Below are 23,462 nucleotides of genomic sequence, written 5' to 3' on the forward strand. Positions count from 1 at the left end.
TGTGGTTAACAATTACGCAGGTCATTACTTGACTCTATATACTATAATTAAGTAGTACTAAAAAATTTATACATGAAAGTATTTTACACAAAATCATTGACAGCCCTCATGAAAATTTTTATGTAGGGTAAAAATATATCTATTGAAATTCTAATCAATACAATATATATAAAAATATCTTACATGAATTGTATATTGTATTTTTGTCATAAAATCAATGTTAGGTATATTCTTGTTTGAAACTTCTAACAGAGAATGTCACAAATAAAAATACTGAATTTAACATCCTGTTTATGACTTTTTTATTACTTCCAAGGTATCTTTAACTTTTTAAATTAATATTCTAAATCCCTAGGTAGTAAATCCTTATCTGCAATACTTACAGTGATATTTTTATTACCGTATAAATAATTATAAAACTGAAGAGTAAACTTTTCACTATTTTTATTAAGTTTTCATAAAAAAGATTACGATACCGACAACGGACATTCTTTATGTTTAAAGTGATTTACATGCAAAAGAACTGAAACAAAAAAATAAAAATTTAACAATTCCTCACATGTATTTATTCAAATTTATACTCTATAAATATTTAATTTTTTTATTAAAAATAAATTTTTTTGTATCGATTGTGGAATAGCAAATAACTAAATAAATAAATTAAATATTTGTGGAATCTAAATCTGAAAAATTCACACAATGACTTACTAAAACTTCCGTGGATATTTTGTTATGCAATCTATTGTCATGTTCGATTTTTTTCTTCAGTTTTTATTATTGAAATTGTAAAATAAATTAATGATACTGAAGTCAGCTGACAAATGTCAATTTTAAAAATTTTTATAACAAACTAATTTCAATAATTTTTAATGTCAGTTAATTTCAGTGTCATAAAAAATTAATCTGTCATCTAATTTGACATTTATATATCATTAATTTGATTGTGATAAATAAATGACATTAAAGTTACCAGTCACTTGATCATTTTTTAATTTTATTCAACAAAAAAATTTTTTCAGAAGAATTATTTATAAAAAATTACATTTTTAATTTTTTAAAATTTCTACATGTCAATTTTTTTTTTCATTTTTAAATATTAAATATTTTAAATACTAGATATTTAATAAGCTTGTAGTAACTAAATTATTACAAAAAAATTGATTTATAGAAATAAAAAAAAAATGACAATAAAGTTAGCTGACATCTAAAAATTTTTAGAATTTTTTTTATTGAAAAAATTATTAAAAAAAAAAATTATAAAAATTATACATGCAATTTTGTAAAAATATTTTTTTTTGTTTTAATTTAATAAAAAAAAAAAGAATCAAAAAATAGTCAAGTGACTGTTAATTTAAATTTCACTATTATTTTTTAATGATAAATAATAAAATAAAATCAATTTTACAAACCAGAACCTGAAATTAATCTAAAATAAAAACAAATTCCCAAAGTGAAATAAATAAAAAGTAAACAGTAAATAATAAATATATAATAGGAGTATATTTATCCTGAGATTGTCAAAACTAAATAATAAACTTACTCACAACTCTCACGAATTAAAATTTAACGTAACCGCATTAGCTGTAGTGTATTGCATTCGAAATGACTTCCCGCACTGAAAAATTAATTCGCGCATGCGCAGTTGTTTCAAAAATGGCGTCGTAAAGGTGGCGCTAAAAATCGGCATCGTTGTAAAATAATTGGTCATATAGATTTCGGTAGAGTACAAAATACTTGCAGTAGTTGTTGAGAATTCATAGCTCGGCAGTCCGGTCCAGTTCGTGATAGTTCGCTCCGATTCGCCGGGGCGTTTAATCTTGGTTTCAACATCCACAAAATAATCCACCACTTACCACTACCTAGTGCTAGTGCATATATATCCATCAGTACTGAGTACAGTAGCTGTGATATCGATATTACGATTCCTCGTAGAGGCGTCTCAGTTTGTTCAGTTCCTGACGAAAGAGCAGTCCCAGTCTCCCTTAAACCGTTGCCGCGTTCGTCGGACAGTAACTTCCGTGATTCGATACTCTGTTCGTGGCACGTCGCGTCGTTGGACCTTTTTTTGTTCGTCCCTCTCCTCCAACCATCACCATCACCACTACCTTCGCCACCACCTGCTCCTAGCTTCACTCACCACGTCTCTTCCCAGCACATAATCGTTGTCTTTTACCCGGATAAATATTCTCCAGGTGTCCAGTCCACTTATAAAAATCTATCTAATCCCAATAAAAATATATATTAAAAAAAAAAAAACATCTATACTAATCCAAAGAAAGGTGCGAGTGTATCATCCATATAATATATATATATATATACATATATATCTACTTAAACTCCGGTTACACGAGAGACAGGATGGCGTTCAATGGGGACGGACCCCACTCGAAGAGGCAGCGACTTGAGGAGTCCGGTCACAGGGTGAGGAGCTTCCAGACACCGTAAAAACCCGCGTTATTTATTTACATTTTTTTTTTTTAGTCAACTCTCGTATTATCACACAATATAATTAATCACATCATCATTATTTAATTATAATTACTACAATTATTATTTTTATTTATTTATTTAATTAATAATTTATTTATTTATTTATAAATTATTTATTTATTTATTTATTTATAAATAAATAATTAATTATTTATTTAAATTATTTAATTTTTATAAATTAGCAACTTCTTAGAAACAAAATTTCTAAAACTAATTAAATTTATTTTTTAACAGATACATACGTAAAAACAGCTAGAGTACGACGTACAACATACACAGTTTAATTCACGTACAAAAAACATAACATAACATAAAACTGTGGTCGTAATCTTATCCTCGGAGGTTTATAAAACTGTCCATGTCCATTATATATATTATTATTTGTATTATTATATCGGTAGATCCAACGTCCTGGCTCTACTCGTTGGGGCTCGTTACAGTTATATTAAAAACGGCGGTGCCAAGTATTGTATTATTGTACAATACAATCGCGCGCGAACCTCCGTTTAATATATAAACATATATATATATATATATGTATCGACGTCGCCATTGGTTTGATAAATCGACGGACCCTGTACTGGCAAGAGGAAGGATCGTTGATTCGTTAACTACTACCAAGTATCGATTCCGCGAGTAAACCTACCGAATTATTAAAACGCAACCGTTGATAATTAATAACGTTTACGTTAAAGGAGATTAAATAATAAAAGGCTTGTACAAAATAGTGTTACTGTTTGAAAACAAGTTGAGCAAGGGCAAGTGATCGGCATCATTGTAAACACTGCCGTCAGATCTGGTCAGAAGTCAAAAGCTGGCTCGTCCTCGTCCTCGTCCTCGTCGTGGTCATCGTCATCGAGTCGACAACCTGTTATCCCTGCGTGCCAGCGGCCCCGCCGCTCTCTTGTCATGGAGGTATATTGATTATTTCGCGAAGCCGGTCGCTACCGACGATACCTTCCTCTCTAGACGCTTTCTCGAGTTATTAATTATCACACTTATTGGTATTGTTATTTTATTTTTTTTTTTTTATATTTTATTTTATTGTTCTGATAATGATAACAATTACTGTGATTAATGTTACTGTTATTTTTATTATTGTAATACAATTACAATTACATAGACTGTAGGTATACGATTATTATACGATACAGTTAACACAGTACAATGCATGTTATGTCTTGTATCGATTTTCGTACGCTTTATCACGCGTATTTTATTCCATTTAGATCAAACGCCTGCCTTGTAATATAATTTAATAATTTTTCTTTTATATTTATACAACTAAACTCAATAACTAAAAAATTCAATTGGAATTTATTTTAGGTCCTCAGTAGGATTAAAAGGTTGTACAAAAATTTAATTAAAAAGGATCATTAATCATCAAAGTTATTATCTCGATAATGGAGCTGGTTGATAAGCTCCCGTTTCCGTTCCCGCTCGTAGAGCTCGTAGAGATGTCATGCTCTAGGAGTCGAAAAAATCTATAAATTACCACCAATTGTGTCCACTTGGATGAAATGTCTTGTAAATACTTGAATATTAATCGTCTGTCGAATGTAGAATAGAATAGAAGCATATGCGCATATTCAACAATTGGCGCACGCGCTTCTAGCACATTGAAATCGATAATTAATACAATTTGGCATCTCCGTAAATCGTTTACCTTTGACCAATGATACGTAAAAAAAAGAAAGAGAAAATTCACCCCTCGAAGAATTATTAAAAATATTTGTTTTGTTTTTCTTCTTATTCCTGTTAATTTATTCCAATTCAATGGAATTAAATGAAAGATAAAATATTAGATCTGAATAGCAGCTCTAGTGTGTAGTATTTAAGAGTAAGATGTACATTGAATTTAATTTAAAAGCCAGCTAAAAGTACAATGATATATCTTTCTGAATAACCTTTTGTTTGCTATCTCTTCTCATTCTCGTGTATTATATATCTTCTTTAATATTAATAATGTATGTATGTTTGTATCTATTATATAAATTTATGTAGGTATTTATTTATGAGCGATGCGATGACATACAAAACAAGATTTGATATTATAGGTATGCGATGATAGCGAAGCCCGATCTGATTACTCGTTCAACACCGTGTCATTGTACTCCACTCCGCGGTGTTGTCTTCCGAACGTCGCACTGTAGTCGCGACATATCACAGAGTTAATAATAGAAATGCATAGAGATACAAGGAGGTATTACAACCGCGAGACAAGTTGAGTAGTCAGTTGTCCCATTCGTTTATTCGACTGTTTATTCGCCTGAGGTACATACTTATTTTTTATTTACTCCCATTGTTTGTTTCAATTTTTTTTTTAATTTCACTTTTTATTTTTATTTATTTTTTTTTTTCAGTGCTCAGTACCAAGTGTAGTTTAAACACCTCTCAGTTGCCAATAGTATGTGGATACCCACACACTAATAAATAACTCGTGTGGAGATGTAAAATAATTTATATAGACAGAAGTACACATGTTGCTAAAAGTTTGGGTAATTATTTACAAGTGGGGCCTACCATTTTAATTTTCATTTTTTTCAACGTAATTTTTTTTTTAAAAAATACATAAAAAAAAATTGATTACCACAATTTTAACAAATTTAAAAATTTTTTATGTACTTTTTAAAAAAAAGACAAAATTAAAATTTTATTCAAAAACATGAAAGCCAAAATTTTTTCCAATTTTTGAAGGCAAAAAAGCTATCGAAATCTTTATTTTTTTTTTTCACGATATTTTTTATCATAAATGCGTCATAAAAACAAGTAGAATAAAAAAGAAAAAATAAAAAAATGTTAATTTTTTCCTTAAATATAGCCAAAAATAAGTTTGACCCCACTTGTAAATAATCACCAAAGTTTGATTTCATAGGTAACATCTAAATGAATTAGCTAACGGATAAAACACATTGCATTAGATAAAACGTATTGTTATTATATACATACAATAGAATATGTACAACATAGCATAAAACGTATTTGTTGTTGATGTTTTGTGTGATAGCTGAGTGCTCTCAACGCATTTTAAGACCGCGAACAACGTGATGCAGCAAGTGAGTCAAGAAAGCTCTCTTGGATACTGAGCAATAAAATGTAAACATTGTTTTCGCTGCTAATCTCTTTATTGGCGCGTGCTTGGCATTTTGCCAATGGCAATAGTCGTCTACTAGCTCTCAGGCTTTTTAGCCTCTATATGTATCATTGTTGGATTTCTCCTGTTGCTGGTGAAATTGAGGGCTAAGAATCACTGATAGATACCTGAACAAATGCTGATATTAAAGTTTAATCTTTCTTCGAATAAAACTTCCTGTTGTTAGTCAGCTGTTGACATTTAATAGATATTATGTCTAGAGTATGTATATTTTTGTGTGTTTATGTGTGTGTGTTGCTCTCAATAATAACGAATGTGCCATTAGATCTAAAACTATTATTAAATAAACATTGTATCTATGTTATGGTTTATTATTAACCGACGACGGTGATAGATAGATTTGTAGCAAGACATGATTTAACTGGTGTATGTTGAGTTGTCAAAGTTGATTGCCCGGTACAAAAAGAATAGGTTTACAATGGTTGAGCGGTTGGATGACGTCCATAAACGATTCTACACAGGGTAAACGGAGTAGACCTCCGGTTAGCTGAGTTTGTAAATTTGGATCGGGAATTTGCGTTGTAATAATGTATTTAGTGCGACCACTAAACGTAGACGACAATTAAAATCGTTTTGCCCGGGATTTACCGGTTAAATATCTCTTTAATGTCTCTCTTAGTATAGTACATTAAATATATATATATATATATATATATATATATATATATATATATATTCGCAAATATAGGTATACAAATACATGGAGTGATCATATACTGGTACATGATCATATATTGGGGCTTTTACCTTATATATAAATAAATACAAATAATATAAATAGGACATCGATACTAGATACCTCAAATACCTCAAATTAATTTAATACACCAATGACTTAACTGGTTGACGTTTACTTAATAATACGACTTCCTCAATCCATTTTCTCGTCCATGCGACCGTTATTATTTTATTGATATTATTACTACTGTAATAATAATTATAACTCGTCGTGATTGTTATTGAGCTCAACATCAATTTAATTTGCTGTATTGTGTTTCAGAATCACGAATACAGTGGATACGGAGACGAGCCACGTCGCAAAAGGTAAATTGTTTATTAGTTTTTTATCTTTGCTCTAGGCAATTATATTTAAGAGATTCTGAGATGGGAATTTTATTTTTTTTAAATAAAACTTGCGGTTTTATGAAAGTTTTGTTATCTATTGTATCTGTAATTATCAGTCCTTTTAATCAAGATAATTAAATCTCTTGAATTTTATTTTAAAATTCCAAGATAATAATTCTGAAATTTATCACAATTTTTGTCTTTATTCAACGCTAAATTTGAAGGAGATATTATTCAAACTTGTAGTAAGTATGAGCGGAGGAAAATGTGAGAAAGGTTTTACAATTGGCCATATTTTATATGAGTAATATACACAGATATATATAAATAAAGTCTAAAGAATGTTATAAAAGAATGAAAATGCCAAGCTCAGAAGCTCTAAATTATATTTTATTCATTCATATGTAATGTAGTTGGTTGAAAATTGCTTATAAATATTTATTGGTTTTTCAGAGAGGACAATAATAAACCAAACCACGTCTTATTGTTTACTATAATCAACCCAGTTTATCCAATAACAGTGGTAAGTAAAACCAAACTCATTAAATATATACATTATTAATGATTAATAATATTTATTAGCCCCTATACATGTTGAAGCAAATATATTGAAGAAAATTATTATATATATGCATGTTTATCAGAGAGAGCACTCAGTCTGCACTCTGATCTGGCGAGCCAAAAATTTCCAAGATCGTGTGTGTTGTGACAAGCTTAGTACCCACGTACACGATGCTTACGTGTATTATACAAAACAGTCCACGTGGATAAATAACGCTCATTCCACCCGTAAATTCCTCATTGACTTTGAGGCATAACGACGGCTCATTTCTCAACCAAGATGACACCGTTGTCTGGATTAAGTTGAGCGAGGTCAAGCGACTGCCAGCCGAATCGAAATCTGAAAGTCTAGCTTGCAGATGGCTAATTTTTTATGCTCTTTAAATATAGATTATTTTAAACAATAACCGGCTGGCTAATTAATATTATTAATTAATATTTACTATCTACACAGAAAAAAAAATTTCTTGCACCAAGAAAATTTTAAGGAAGACAAAAGCAAGAAGAAATTTTCTCGGCTCAAGAAACTTTGAGTTCATTCAAGAAATTTTCAATCTTTTCTTGAGCTAAGAAAATTTACACTCTACACGGAAAGAACAAGATGATACTGGATATCATCCCAGATGATATACTCAGTGATATCTGTGGTGAAAAAAAATTTCAGATAGTAGCTAGAAAAATCCAGATTATACTCATTGTTATCTGGGTTATACTCATTGTAATCTGGATTATACTAGCTACTATCTGAAATTTTTTTTTCACTCAATATAATCTGGGATATCTTGTTCTTTCCGTACAGTCAAGAATTTTTTTTTTTTTTTTTCAGTGTAAGATATTTATCACATCTTGTTTTATTTTTATCTAATTTATAAACATCTGTTGCAGGAAGTACTGCACACAATCAGTGCACCCAGCGGACAGGTACAACGTATTGTTATCTTCAAGAAAAATGGAGTCCAGGCTATGGTTGAATATCCTTTTTATTCTAAATAGAGTTAATTTTTTTTTTTTTTTTTTAAGTAAAACGTAAATTAATTTTATTTTAGTTTTTTATTCATGTTTAATTGTAAACCTTTAAAAAGTAAATGTAAGAAAAATTATGAATAGGTATAGATATATTATCCTTAACGATTTGTTTTCTGATATTACGTTTGACTCGGTGGAGTCAGCAACGCGGGCAAAAGAAGCCCTCCACGGTTGCGACATTTACTCGGGTTGCTGCACACTGAAGATTGACTTTGCCAAGGTAAGCATAAGAAGTCTAGTCGTATCGGGGTAGTATGGTTTATTCAAAGTTAAAACGTTGACAACGTGCTAACTCGTACGCAGGTCGCGAATTATCGATCGAACGAATGAGAAAGACAGTGAGAGAGAAAGAGAAAGATGAACAGAAGGAAGATAATGACAAAGACAAAGTAAAGCGAGAAAACTAGTAGGTACTGTATGTATGTATGTTATGTACGTAGATAATAACTATGTAAAGTTAAGTCGAGAGTATCCATAGAGGACAGTAAGACAGTGAGAAAGTAAAGCGAATGAGAAGATTACGGAGACTGAGAAAATGTGAGCCCAAGTATTAAAGGTAGAAGAGGAGTCCGCGAATTCGTTGGCTCGTCTTTCAACGTCTGCCAACGGTTTGAATTAATACTCTCGTTTAATGCCTCTACGCTGGGTTTAGTTATACGCTAGGCGACTTAGCAGTTTGGCGGTCTAGAAAGCACGTGAGTGCCTGCCAAAAATAGTCAGATGATTCTACTACAACTACTGGCACCACCGCTGCTCCAACCAACAACTGGTATGACTGAAACAAATATGCTCATGACTTACGACTTATGGGATCTGTTCCCCTTGACTAAATGTCGAGGAGCAGCGCATTCCTCGAGCGATAACACCCATAAAATAAACCATCAGCTCGTAGATATCTTCAGCCAGTTATAGTTATTATAACTTATAGTCAACCGGATAATTGAAATTTAAATCGTCAATCCGACTGATGACGCTAATGCTAATAGTAATAACATTTTACGATACATCAAACCTAGGAAACGAACACTTATGCGTACGCTATATGTGATTTAAAACGTTGACTATGCCATCCGCTGGCAGTTGGTTCACTGGACAAATATAGCTCAAGTATTTCAGACTTGACGTTGATATGACAGGGATGCTCCAGTAGTAGGTTACATTACCAAAAAATTTGCTATTTTTTCTTCCCACCACAAGTTATCTTCATCTTCTTAATAATAATAATAATAATAATAATAATAATAATAATAATAATAATATTCTCAATAATAATCATCAACATCCTCGTCCACGACGGGCAAGTAATTTTCGGTAATTTCGGTTAAATATCCTATGAATCTTGTAAAGTTTACACGAGTAAGCGTGATCTTAACGATTTGTCATTCGTTTCTCTCCATCAACTCTCACACTTAGCTTCATTCCGGCCTGCTCCCTCGTACTTTCATTGCGGTTATACATATTTTATGAGACATTTATAGTCAATTTAGAGGATTTTAACTTGTGTGTATAACAACCATTATTACTCTTATTATTATTCATTTTCATTTGATTATTATTATGATTATTACAAGCAATCTTGCAGTCACTATGTAACTACCGTGATTCGTGAATTATAAATAAATAGAATTTTGCTTTATTAAACAATGACTTTTGTTAAATTGCACTGTACTTTCTTAACTATTGAAGTTTTTAAAGATATAAGCTCATCCCGATGTTAGACTCATCAAGAGCTTTCATTTGAGTACCCACATGCATTTTGATATATTTTTCATATATACATATATATAATATATATAAATATATGAAAAATTTATGTGGGTACTCAAATGAAAGCTCTAGATGAGTGTAATATCAGGATGAGCTTATATCTTTAAAAATGTCAATAGTTCACGAGATACAAGGTCATTTTTTAATTACTGACATTTTTAAAGATGTAAGCTCATCTCGATGTTACACACATCGAGACCTTTCATTTGAGTACCCACATGGCATTTTGTATATATTTTATATATATATATATATATATATATATATATATATGGTATTTGTGGAATATATAAATATATGAAAAATTGATGTGGGTACTCAAATGAAAGGTCTTGATGAGTGTAACATCAGGATGAGCTTATATCTTTAAAAATGTCAATAGTTCACAAGATACAAGGTCATTTCTTAATTACTGGCATTTCTAAAGATATAAGCTCATCTCGATGTTACACACATCGAGACCTTTCATTTAAGTACCCATATGGCATTTTTTATATATTTTATATATATGGTATTTGTGAAATATATAAAATATATGAAAAATTGATGTGGGTATACAAATGTAGACTTTAAGTGTAACATCAGGATGAGCTTATATCTTTAAAAATGTCAATAGTTCACGAGATACAAGGTCATTTCTTAATTATGTATCTAGAGATAGAGCATTTTCGAATGCAGCCTAAGTACTTATCATAATTAATTGACTATCGGTGAGAATGAAATAAAACCTTAAAAAGACACAATACAAATTTAAGTTGACCTTTGCAATGACATTAAATTTCACTAAAAAAATATGACTATCCTGGAGAAAAAATTTTTTTTATTTTCTTAATAACATAGATTATTAAAACAGTCTATTATTTTGATATGTTTCAGCCGACGAAGCTTAATGTATACAAAAACGACGCAGAAAGCTGGGACTACACGACACCAGCATTGGGTAAGCTTTTAAGCTCTCTCTCTTACTTATTCTTCTGATTTACTCAGTCAATCATTCACCCACTCGCTCAACTGCTCACTCACTCGAGAGCAGTGGATCTTTCGACCGATCGAGAATCGTTCAGTCTAATATGTCGTTTTTTACCTTAAAAACCTTTTTTTTATTTAAAATTTTTATTTTATTTAACTGGTAGAGTACTTTTGGTCTCTTTTCTACCATCAATATTTCGCCAATGCTGCTATTGCAACTGATGCTATTCTGGTCCTCGCTTCCTCTCAGCTCGGCCTCATACTCTATCAGCCTCTCTACTACTTCTATTTCCAACTCATTGCTTCCTACCCTCCCCAAGCCTCTTCCATCCCTCACTCGGGAATCCTACCCTACTGTGTTATCCCTGACATGCACCAACACTCTTTTATCGCCATTAGCCGCCTTCAGCCTATCTCTATACCTGCCAGTAGTCGGTTGCTGCCAGCCTGCCAGCCTGCCAAACTGACAACTATCGAATTGGAACTCCTCGGGGCGGAACATTGTCCCACTGCTAAAAATCACTGACAAACACTAAAAGAAGTTACGTTTTAGATCCACCAATTCCCAGGCATATGTCACTAGATTTTCTGACGTGTGGACGACTTTACCACCGCCCCGAAGAAAATTCAAGCGAATAAACGCACTGCCAATAATTTTCTTTCATCTATACTACATATATATAAAATATCTTCATCTCTCTATCTATATGTCTTCATATAATATCTCTATCTTTTACGATTACTTTTTTGACCACGCCCTCTAATCCACAACTGTTATAACATTATAACTATATATTTAATCCTTTAATCTCTCAAACTGTATATCACTCTTGCTCTTTCTCTGTGATCGGTATTTGTCCGCTGTACCAATTTCCGGCAGATATTGTCATTTGGAAAAATATACGCGGGCTTACGTGAGAATCCATGATAAATGTCACAGTTACACACAGCATAATTTTTTTTTTACTTATTTTTTTTTAAATATATCTTTACATTTTAATTCGTTATTACACTAAATGTCGCATGGAAGCATTTTGTAGATATTTATTTATTTTAACAATTAATTATACATGGAAAAAAATTTTTTATATAGATTAATAATACTGTTTAGCATTGTAAATTAAATATATATCGAATTAGTTAACATATTTAAATTATGTACATATTTTTACGCTTAAATATATCGACCCTAGATTAAATAATAAATTTTTATTATTATTATTGTTTGGTAGTAAATTTAATCCTTTTAAAATAATTTATGCTAACGAAGATAAAAGTGGAAATGTTTTTTGGAATATTCAACATTTAAATCTTGTATTTAATGTTTGTTATGAGTACTTGAAACATATAACATACATATCTAAGCTTTGAATTTAGACTTGGGGAAAACGATGCTAAACAGAGGAAAACTCAACATAAATTATTTTACTAAGGATTATATTATATTGTGTGCAGAGTTATAAGATTGTCTGCTTTGTAGACCTTAAGTCAATAGTTTTTTAGATGAGTTTTAATTTAGAACGTACTCATATAATATTTAAAAGGAACTAAATTTTTTTTACACTGATGAACAGTATTATTTATTTAAGTTAATTAATATTTTATTACTTTCCGGCGGATCTGAAAAAAATGAAGAAAAAAATCTGTGGATTTGTGAATTTTTTACATAAAAAAATTAATCGAGAAATTTAAAATGTTTTATTCAGTTTTTGTAGTTTATAATAAAACGGAAGTTTATTTCTACTTTAAATTCCAACAGTCTGAGTTATAAGTTCTAAGTAAAATATTGAGGGTGTAAAAAAATGACACGATATGTTTTTTTTAGGAAATTGAATTTTATATAAAAAAAAAAATTCTTATCAGTTTTATCGTATCTCTTCTCTCAGACGGAATTTCAATTTAAACTATAAGCTTGGAATGATCACAGTTGTAAGCGCTTAAAAAAAGTTTAAAATCAAAATCCTGATGAAAATATTTTATCGGAAGTACATAAAAATTTTTATTTAACTTTTTTTAAAGTAAATTTATTTCTTTATATAAAATAGTTGGTCAATTTTAAAGTAGAAATTTAAAAAACTCAATCAAAAACTTTACTAAATATTTCACGGCAAGTTAAATTATTTTACTATTTTAATTATACAATTATAAAAGTAAATAATTTTATCTGAAAAAATCATAAATATACAGTGTAATTAATTAAAATAATTATAGCTGTGTAAACAGATCCGTCAGAGTTAATTAAACGTAAAAAATAAAAAGAAAAAATTTTTTTCCAATTATATTATATACTGACATAATGTATTATTATATAAACTAATATTTAATATAAATAGTGAATCATTGTCGCATTGAGCTTCCAGATACACATCAAACCTCCCAAGCACACATCGCGTTTAAATACGGTATATATTATATATGTATATTTGTATAAAATATTTATTTATTTACTTATTGCTTAAATAATTTAGTGAAGTACTTGTCACAACACATGATGGATATCCCAGTGTATATTTAACATAAACACAACGGGAAAAAATATGTAGCAAATACTAAAATAAATAATGACCGGCGTTAAAACTTTTAAACATCATCAAACACAAATGACAAACATATAATTTGTCATTGAATCACGCCATCAAAGATAATATATAATAAAGAAGACACACAACAAATAAAATACATCACCGGCCTGCACTCAACTTTAACACAAGGATCACAAGATACAACAAGTTAATATTAAACCGGTGATCAGCGATTAACTCCACACATCTAATCTCAAACACCAAATTATATTATTATCATTAATAGTAATAATAATAATTATTAAATATTATTACTGTTATTACAGTAAAAAAATAACGCGTTAAAATTTCAGTATACATTTTAAAAATTATTTTTTGTTAACGTCAATTTTTATTGTGAGACTTGTAGTAATTTAGTGAAAGATGCTTTCAAGAATCGTACCGTCAATTATCGCTTGAAGAACCGGCCGAGACATAAAGGAACCAAAAGAAAGTTATTTATACTGAACGCCAAAGGGATGGAGACACCACTAAAAAAAATAATATAATATAATAAAATTAATAATAATAACTTCAGATGAGTGAAAATGAATGAGAAATAGAGTAAAAAAAATACGTAAAGCTAATATATTAGAGAGTGTTAAAAACTGTAAATATGTATTTATATATATGCCTATGCATACGCGTATATATTAATATATGTCTACGTAGACTAATTAGTTACGTAACTGTCACATAGCTCACAAGATCCTCACATATGTCACACATACTACGAGTAGAGTAATTAATATACGGCAATCGGACCCTCAACAACTTCCATTCACCAGCATCGATATACGACTATATCTATATATTTATATATGAAACAACAACTCACCTCTACTCATGTAAATGCATTTTATAATATATAATATTTATATACTACAGATGTACTAATAATTGAGAACAAACAATACTTTTACTACTATACGGCGCATCATAAGTTCACAGTAACAATGATTAATTCAAACAAACCATTTATAGAACTCTAATAAAACATTTACATTTATGCATATATGTGCTTTATTAGATATATGCATCGTAGATATGCAGATTAATTACCAAGTGGTTTTAGTAGTAATATATTAATAATTATTTAATAAATAACAATCATAATATAGTGATTTTTGCTAATGTGATAAAAAATGAATGTGTTTTTATTTTGGCAATATTAAAAATTTTATTAAAATTTTTTTAATAAAAATTAAAGTATCAAAATGTGAGAAAAAATTTATATAATTAAAAATTTTAATTATTTGAATTCTAGTCAATAAAATTACATTTTTATTATGAATATAAAATATTTCTTCAATAAATTTATAATTACAAAAATTTTATTAGTGAAGAAATAAGTTTAACATATTGCCTGAATTCCAACGCGGATTTCTGATCACAAGCGACACTATATTAATTAATAAAATAAAATAAATAATAATAAAAATAATAATAATAATCACAACAAAATGTTATATTGCATATTTTGTAATAAAGGCTACCAATGCACTCACAGACAAACATTCGACGGATGAACCTATCGACCACTGCTATCGCCCCGCCATCAAAATACCGAGTCTACAAAAATCGAGAAAAATATTAAGAAAGAAAGAGAGAGAGAGAGAGAGAGCTTAATAAAATAACCGGAGTATACAAAGTAGCAATTCCTCCCGTTCATAGACACTTAAATTAATATAAAATAAACACAAGTGCCGGCCGAGGTCTTAAACAATAAATTTGTCCCGGTGAATGAAATAAACACGGATGTAATGATGATAATAATAATAATTATTACTTGTTAATGATAATTGTAATCAACAAAAAAAAAACATTTGGAAAACATGTGCACGGATATACAAGAATAATTCGGAAGTGCGGAAGATTGCAGGTGAAAGATGTTATGTTGGAATGTTTGTCTGTGTGCAGATGCGGCCATCAACTACTTTGTTGACTTGAGGCGATGATGATGATGATGATGATGATGGTGATGGTGATGATGATGATGTTGGATTTGCAATCGACTAAAGAGAAATTGAAAGGTCAGGTGATCTCGATCAGGTCTGGTGAGTGTACAGCACTTTAGGTAGGTTCTGCAAGTACTTTTGACGATCCAGATCAGAACCTCCGCTTGTACTCGTGCTGGAGATATTAAGCAGAGGCTTCTTCAACAATTATTTTCGCAACTGATCAGCTAATTAACGGTAAGTCGAGTAATGCCGCTTGCTTGCCAACCAAACAGTTAAGTAGTTTTTAAGCAGACATTTTATTATTTAAATAATATTAAATAATTATGTTCAATAATAATTTTAATAGAAAAAAAAATAATAAATTTTTTATTGTATTATTTGTATATATAAATTAGTTGCTGGATGAGGTAATAGATCGATATTGCAATAAGTTTGTAGAGCCGCGGTTTCACTGACAATGTTGCTGGTGGTTGGCTGTGGTTAGATTCTTAGTTTTAAGATGAAGAGCAAGAGCGAGAGATTAAATATACGACAGAGGAGAGATGAGAGACGAGAGTGTGTGTTTGGTCGCGATAACCGTGCTTACCGAGCAAATTACCTCTGTTTAAGGTGCAGGGGCCCACCAAAAAGAACCAAACACCAACGGACGACCGGCGCCGCTTCTTGCTGAACCGAGATATGGAGCAGCCCCACAGCCATATGGTAACTTTTTTTTTTTTCTTATTTTACTTAACAGACTTTGCAATTTTTTTATTTTTGCTCTAGTTACATGAAAAATTGATTTTCTCAGAATGGTGGGAATATTTTATTTGATGGTGTTAAAGGAGCAGAGATTCAGTTTTTGATTAATTACACTGAAAAAAAAAAGTATTTTTTCTTTAAATAAATTTCTTGCTCCAGTGAAGAAGATGATATTCTTCCTCAATGTGAAAAAAATATAAAGATTAGGTGAAATTAACTTTTTTGTTGAAAACAAATTTTTTGGAATTTAAAAGAAAATTTTAATTCAATAATGATTTTTGTTAAATTGCACTGTACTTTCTTAACTATTGACGTTTTTAAATATATAAGCTCATTCCGATGTTACACTCATCAAGAGCTTTCATTTGAGTACCCACATTCATTTTGATATATTTTTCATATATACATATATATAATATATATAAATATATGAAAAATTGATGTGGGTACTCAAATGAAAGCTCTAGATGAGTGTAATATCAGGATGAGCTTATATCTTTAAAAATGTCAATAGTTCACGAGATACAAGGTCATTTCTTAATTACTGACATTTTTAAAGATGTAAGCTCATCTCGATGTTACACACATCTAGACCTTTCATTTGAGTACCCACATCAATTTTTCATATATTTTATATATATATGGTATTTGTGAAATATATAAATATATAAAATATATGAAAAATTGATGTGGGTACTCAAATGAAAGGTCTTGATTAGTGTAACATCAGGATGAGCTTATATCATTAAAAATGTCAATAGTTCACGAGATACAAGACTATTTCTTAATTATGTATCTAGAGATAGAGAATTTTCGAATGTAGCCTAAATACTTATCATCATAAATTGACTATCGATGAGAATGATTATAAAATAATTGTAAAAAATATTTATTTAAATTCTAAGAAGAAAAATACTTTTTTTAATTAAAATTGAAACTCTGATTTGAATGAAGAAAATATAAAAAAATTTTATAATAATTTAAAAAAAAAAAAAACTATCTACTCTATTTTTTTACCGTAAAGTTGGTAATAAATTTTTAAGTAAATTAAAGAAAGTAAACTTTTAATTTCATACACTGAAGCTATTTATTAAATTGGTTATTCAGGAGATTAAATTAGAGGAAACGTCTAATTGCTTCGAGTTGAACTAAAAAAAGTGAAAAGTAAATTTGTCAGTAATTGCCAACGTTTTTTGTAATTAACGAATGTTATGAAAGTTTAAGAAGCTTGTTAAAATATAAATCTTGGAAGTTTAATACTTGTGGTTAATTTAACAAACTTTAATAACGTTAGGTTCTTTGTTGGCCTTAGGCTCGACGCCACAAGTGGCCTTTCCACCCGGGCACGATCGCTACGAAGAAAGCTTCAATGGTCCCGCTACCTACGCGGAGCCTTACGAGAGGTATGGGTTAAAGGGCGACTTTAGCGGGCGAGAGCCTCTTCATCCGTCTCCAGCTAGACCTGGTTATGTTCCAAGTCTCGGACAAACGCCGCCGACAAGTACTCAAGGCTCGGTTATGATGGTTTACGGTCTACAAGCTGACAAAGTCAACACTGACAAACTCTTCAACCTTTTCTGCCTCTACGGCAATGTCACCAAGGTAAATACACTGGCTCACAATTGTTATTTCTTCTTTTCTCAGTCAACGTTTGTTCTTATTATATAAGGGAACCGGTAATTTCATACTGTAGTCCTCAAACGCGATGCGCTTTCGCTTGAGCGTTATTTTTGTTCATTTTAATCGCTGCGATTCTTAAAAATTTATTTACTTCACACTGAGAGAAAAAATTTATAAAAAAAAAAAATGAACATTATTGTGACAAAAAATTAATTTATTTAAAATTTTATTTCTAAGTTGAAGAAATAAAAATTTTTTTTACAGTAAAAAAGTTTTCCGAATTTGGAAAAAAATAATTTTATATAAAAATACACAAGTTTTCTATTTAAATTTTTTTTTTCCAAATTTAGAAAATTTTTTTACTGTGAAAAAAAATTTTAATTTCTTCAGCTAAAAAATAAAATTAAAAAAAATCAATTTCTTATTTTTTTTGAAATAACTTTTTTTAGTGCGATATAAAAATTCAAATAAATATTTAAAAGATTTTATATTAATTTATTTTCTTATTTTTATGACTATAAAAATTTTATAATTTTTTCATATCCAAAACTTTTTTACTACTAGTATAAAATTTTTGTGATAAAAATTTAATACTCTTTACAAATAATATAAATTTTAGAGATTTAAATTTAAAAGATTCAAATACTCTAAAAGTTTTATTATAATATATTTATTTTGTTCTTAATCAAATTAAATGCAAAGTTACTTGATAAGACTGAAGAAATGAATAATAGTAATATCAAAATAAGTGAACTTTTGATATCAATCCACTTTATTATATTAAATCATACATTATGAAAATTAGCTGATTAAGAGTTAAAATATGCATTTAAGGTGTAAAGTCTTAAGAGAAAAAGGAATCTCACGATCGAGAAAGGGAATATGTTCTCCCTAAGGAGGTCTTTCAGAAACTCTGATTCATAGTCAAGAAAGTCATCGTGTGCAACAGATTAACCCAAATCTTATTGTTAAAGTTTTTATCAGCCTTTGGGAATAACTTAATTGATTCGCTTAAAAGATTAATTATAAAATAAATTTCAGGGTAATTTTAAGTTAAAAAGGTGACACAAAGTAAAGTTATACGCGGGACCTAAATTTTCATAATGTCAAAGAATTTATCAACCCTCTATTCATTTAAAATTTCCATATTCTTTTCTCTACCCTACTATTGTTAAAACTCTGCTAAAATTATGAGATTTAACTTTTTGTAAAGAATCAGTATCTAAAATTTAATCCAAACATTTTTTTTCCAGGTTAAATTTTTAAAGACAAAAGAAGGATGTGCCATGATTCAAATGGGAGATAGTATCGCCGTGGAGCGGTGTCTCCAGAATTTGAATAACGTAACGATCGGGACTGAAGGTAAACTTCAGCTCGGGTTTTCAAAACAAGCCTTTCTCGCAGACGTAACCAACCCTTACGTGCTACCGGACAAGACCGCAAGTTTCAAAGACTTTACCGGGAGCAAAAATAACAGATTCTTAAACCCAGCTATGGCTAACAAAAATAGAATACAACCACCGTCAAAAATAGTCCACTTTTTCAACACACCGCCAGATCTAACTGAGGAGACAGTTAATAAAGTATTTGTCGAGCGTGGAATAGAGACACCCTTAACCATAAAACTGTTTCCACTCAAGTCAGAGCGCTCTTCCTCGGGGCTTATTGAATTCAGCAGTGTAGGAGTTGCCGTAGCTGCGATAATGGAGTGTAACCACACAGCACTGGAGAATAGCAGTAAGTTTTAGAAACTAGAGCATTAATACTATTCATTAAATAACTTTCCAATCAAATGGAGAAGCAGCATACAAGGAGTTGATAAATACAATAGAATAGACAGAGTAAAAAAAATCAAACCATTATTTGTCTCCTACATTGATAGAAGAACTTATTAACTATTAATAATTTAATTTAATAAATATTTTTTAAGATTCAATATTTATTTGGGAGTAAAGTACATTTATTAATAGTTAATAAGTATTTATTAGTATTTAACAAATATTTATTAACAGTTAATAAATATTTTGTTGAGTGAATTTATTTCGTTTGCAATCTCATATGATATGAAGACTTTTGTTAAATTGCGCTGTATTTTCTTAACTATTGACATTTTAAAAGATATAAGCTCGTCCCGATGTTTCACTCATCAAGAGCTTTCATTTGAGTACCCACATGCATTTTGATATATTTTTCATATATACATATATATAATATATATAAATATATGAAAAATTGATGTGGATACTCAAATGAAAGGTCTCGATAAGTGTAATGTTGAGGTGAGCTTATATCTTTAAAAATGTCAATAGTTTACAAGATAGCAATGTCAGTTCTTAATTATTGATATTTTTAAACATATAAGCTCACCCCGATGTTACACTCATCAAAAGCTTTCATTTGAGTAACAACATGCATTTTCATATATTATATATTATATATATATATAATATATGAAAATGCATGTTGGTACTCAAATGAAAGCTTTTGATGAGTGTAACATTGGGATGAGCTTATATCTTTAAAAAGGTCAATAGTTAAGAAAATACAGTGCAATTTAACGTAAATCATTATTTAATAGCGCAAAATTTTATTTATTTATAGTTCACAAATCACGGCAGTCACATAGTGACTGCAAGGTTGCTAGTTTGTTAATCAATATTTATTAAATCATTTGTTAAAAAACCATTTATTAACAGTTAATAAAGCTCATCAAATATAAAAAAATCCTTCTATCAGTATATAAATTGATTTGTCTTGTTTCCAACTAGATGGCAAGTTTCCATACATAATGAAGTTGTGCTTCTCATCATCACGTACGATACCGGCAAACTTTCCGCCAGCCGGTGCCAGCGCAAATGCATCCAGCGATTCACCCGGTAACGGTCACGCTAAAATGCAACAAGACTCTGAATAGAACGTCGAACCCCAGGGCCAGCGCGAGCATCCTTTTATCAGCATCCGTCATCATCAGCAGCAGCTTCATCATCATCATCATCATCATCAACAACACCATCTTCTACATCAACAGTATCAGCATCAATCACCGCAGCAGAAGCACCATCAGCAGCATCATCAACAGCAGCAGCAGCAGCAGTATCATCCGCATACTCATTTTCGGCATCATCGTCTCTCACAAGGTCAGACACAGGGTCAATATGGCCTGCATGAGTTATGTGTCACGGTAGGAACGGGCGTGCATCCCCCGACAGCCATAGCTTTATCTCCCGTTTTACCTCCGCCACTTCCTCCTTCCTGTCACCTTCTTATCACGACACCGAGTATCTATTCAGGCGTACAGCGGGTGTCTCATCAGGCTCCCCCGCCGCCTCCTCCTCCTCCTCCACCTCCGCCGCCTACTCCCGGTGCGCCGCCACTTCCGACCCCTGCGGCATTACCACCTCAACCGTCGCTTCCTCCATTATCGTCACAGCCGCTGGCCGCTTTCTGGCCCTACGGATAAGAGTATCTAAGTTTATATACTTTCTGCTGTCAAACAGAAAGATTTAATATTTAAAAAAAAGGAAAAAATTAATAGTAATAGTTGTAATAAAAATAAAATACGGTAAAAATTGCATATAAACAAGTGTAAAAGCTAAAAAATAATACTGATAAAAGATACTAAAGTAAAGAGTAAGAATAAGAAAGTTTAGATGAAGAAAAAAAATATATAAATATACAAGGCTGGACCAACTATATCCAGACGTAGACATGCCTAGAGGTCCCTCGTCCCGTTTTTTGATTAATTAATAGTACTGCCGTGGTTCTGGTTAGTTTTTTATAAATCATCGATTTTTATTATTGAACGGAAAGACATCACAATTATTACAATATAACGTGTGATAGATTATAATGGATTGCCACTAAATTTTAGAATTGCTTTTTTTTTTGTCTCAGATACATATCAAATCACGTGGCAATTACGTTTGCTGATTAGACGATTTTTTGTCGTTTATAATAAATAAATATTTATAAATAAATAAATAAATAATGTAATAATTATTATGATATATAATATTAACAACGAATGTATGACTTTTCTTACGTTCGAGCTATATATTCTACAAAGTGTCATTATTCTATTGTTTGCTTTTAATAAAAGATAAACACCTGAACCACGTGCTATTAAATATATTACTGCCGTGTTTATAATCATTTAAATTACCGTCCAGGATTACTTTGACAGGGAAAATAAATATATTACAATAATAATAAATTATATTAATAAAAAAGTAAGTAATAGTAATGGTATATTGTCAAGTAATGTTGGATTGGTGTATTTAATTGGTTAAACTGGATTTAGAACGATGATTACGCGACTTTACGCGATGTATTTTTGGAGCCACCTCTAGTCCCCGATACTGCGCACCATTTCCGACGATAATTGCCGCTGCTCATTTATTTACCGCGTCTAGTACCGATAGATTGATTAATTAATTCGGAAGGTTTATTGTAAATTACAAATTGAACATTTTTTTTACTTTTATTTTCAAATATTGAAGTATTTAGGAAGCTTAGTGAGCGGCAATAAATCGTCGTGACTCTTTTATGAATTTTAAACAAAAAAATAAATATATATACACATAAATATATCTTCTTGACTGCTATATTTAAGAACAATAAATTTTATCTTATCACTTTCCGCTCACACTTGCGGTGGGCTGTAGTGTTCAGATTTCCTAAAAACTTTGAAATAAATAAATAAATATTGAAGAAATGAAAATAAAAAAAAAATAAAAAGTATATACTCGATACTAAATTTCTTATTCGATTTGTAATAGTCGAATCACGGACTGTGAACTGTGAATTGAATTTTATATACAAAAATAATAAAACAATTACCTTGAAGACAACCGATATAATTAGTATCTCTTGGCAATATTTTGTCGGGTCAAGGGATGTTTTTATAATAAAACTATAAAATAAAAAAAAGGAAATAAATAAGATTTTAAAATAGTAAAAAAATAACAAAAAAAGGTTTTAGATCTCGGATTAAAATAAAATTTTGATTAAAAGCGAACCAATTGACAACGCTATCAATTAAACTCTTCTAAATTACTCTATAATTGCTAAATATACACATAAAAAATATATCTAACATAATGTAGACGCAACTCGGCCATGCATTATATAATAATGACTACAAATAATATTAATTATAATTAAATGGTAAATACTTAAAGTAATAATTGCCCGGGCATTGTATCCCCCATGACGTAGACAGACAAAAATAATAAATATCAGCGCCAATTTGAGTCCACTGATCGTGCGAGAGATGATGAGTGATTGCGCGTGTAAGATTTTAAGCGAAAAAAAAATATTAATAAATGAATTTTAAAGATTCATTTGAGTGAGAAAAGAATTTATTATTAAGATAAATAATAAAATAACAAACAAATGATTAAGACGATTTTATTTAAAAAATGATGAACAAATTTATATTTGAGGCAATTGTAAAATATTTAACTAGAGTATTTGATAAAAATAATATTGTATTGCGTAGTTTTGGTTTTTATTATTGAGAAAAAAAAAAATAAAAAAACAAAATTA

At 30.1% G+C, this 23,462-nt stretch overlaps 1 protein-coding gene across 4 annotated transcripts; it reads left to right on the plus strand.

Moving 5' to 3' along the window:
• Positions 1 to 1,688: 1,688 nt before the first annotated feature.
• On the plus strand, positions 1,689 to 22,646 carry LOC123268300 (heterogeneous nuclear ribonucleoprotein L). Of its 4 annotated transcripts, XR_006510207.1 has the most exons (11): positions 1,690 to 2,421; positions 6,645 to 6,688; positions 7,163 to 7,232; positions 8,156 to 8,241; positions 8,420 to 8,516; positions 10,940 to 11,003; positions 16,164 to 16,256; positions 17,608 to 17,897; positions 19,169 to 19,652; positions 20,684 to 20,883; positions 20,980 to 22,646. XR_006510207.1 is itself a non-coding variant. In XM_044733254.1 (10 exons), the coding sequence occupies exons 1-10, from the start codon at positions 2,359 to 2,361 to the stop codon at positions 20,827 to 20,829; spliced, it is 1,431 nt and encodes a 476-aa protein (XP_044589189.1). In that variant the 5' UTR covers positions 1,689 to 2,358; the 3' UTR covers positions 20,830 to 22,646. The 4 variants fall into 4 exon arrangements, 3 of the variants coding, with proteins under 3 accessions (XP_044589189.1, XP_044589188.1, XP_044589191.1); XM_044733254.1 differs by having other exon boundaries at positions 1,689 to 2,421; positions 16,170 to 16,256; positions 20,684 to 22,646; XM_044733253.1 differs by having other exon boundaries at positions 1,691 to 2,421; positions 20,684 to 22,646.
• Positions 22,647 to 23,462: the final 816 nt, after the last annotated feature.

This window comes from Cotesia glomerata, linkage group LG7 (genome assembly GCF_020080835.1).
Source record: "Cotesia glomerata isolate CgM1 linkage group LG7, MPM_Cglom_v2.3, whole genome shotgun sequence".
Taxonomy (NCBI): domain Eukaryota; kingdom Metazoa; phylum Arthropoda; class Insecta; order Hymenoptera; family Braconidae; genus Cotesia; species Cotesia glomerata.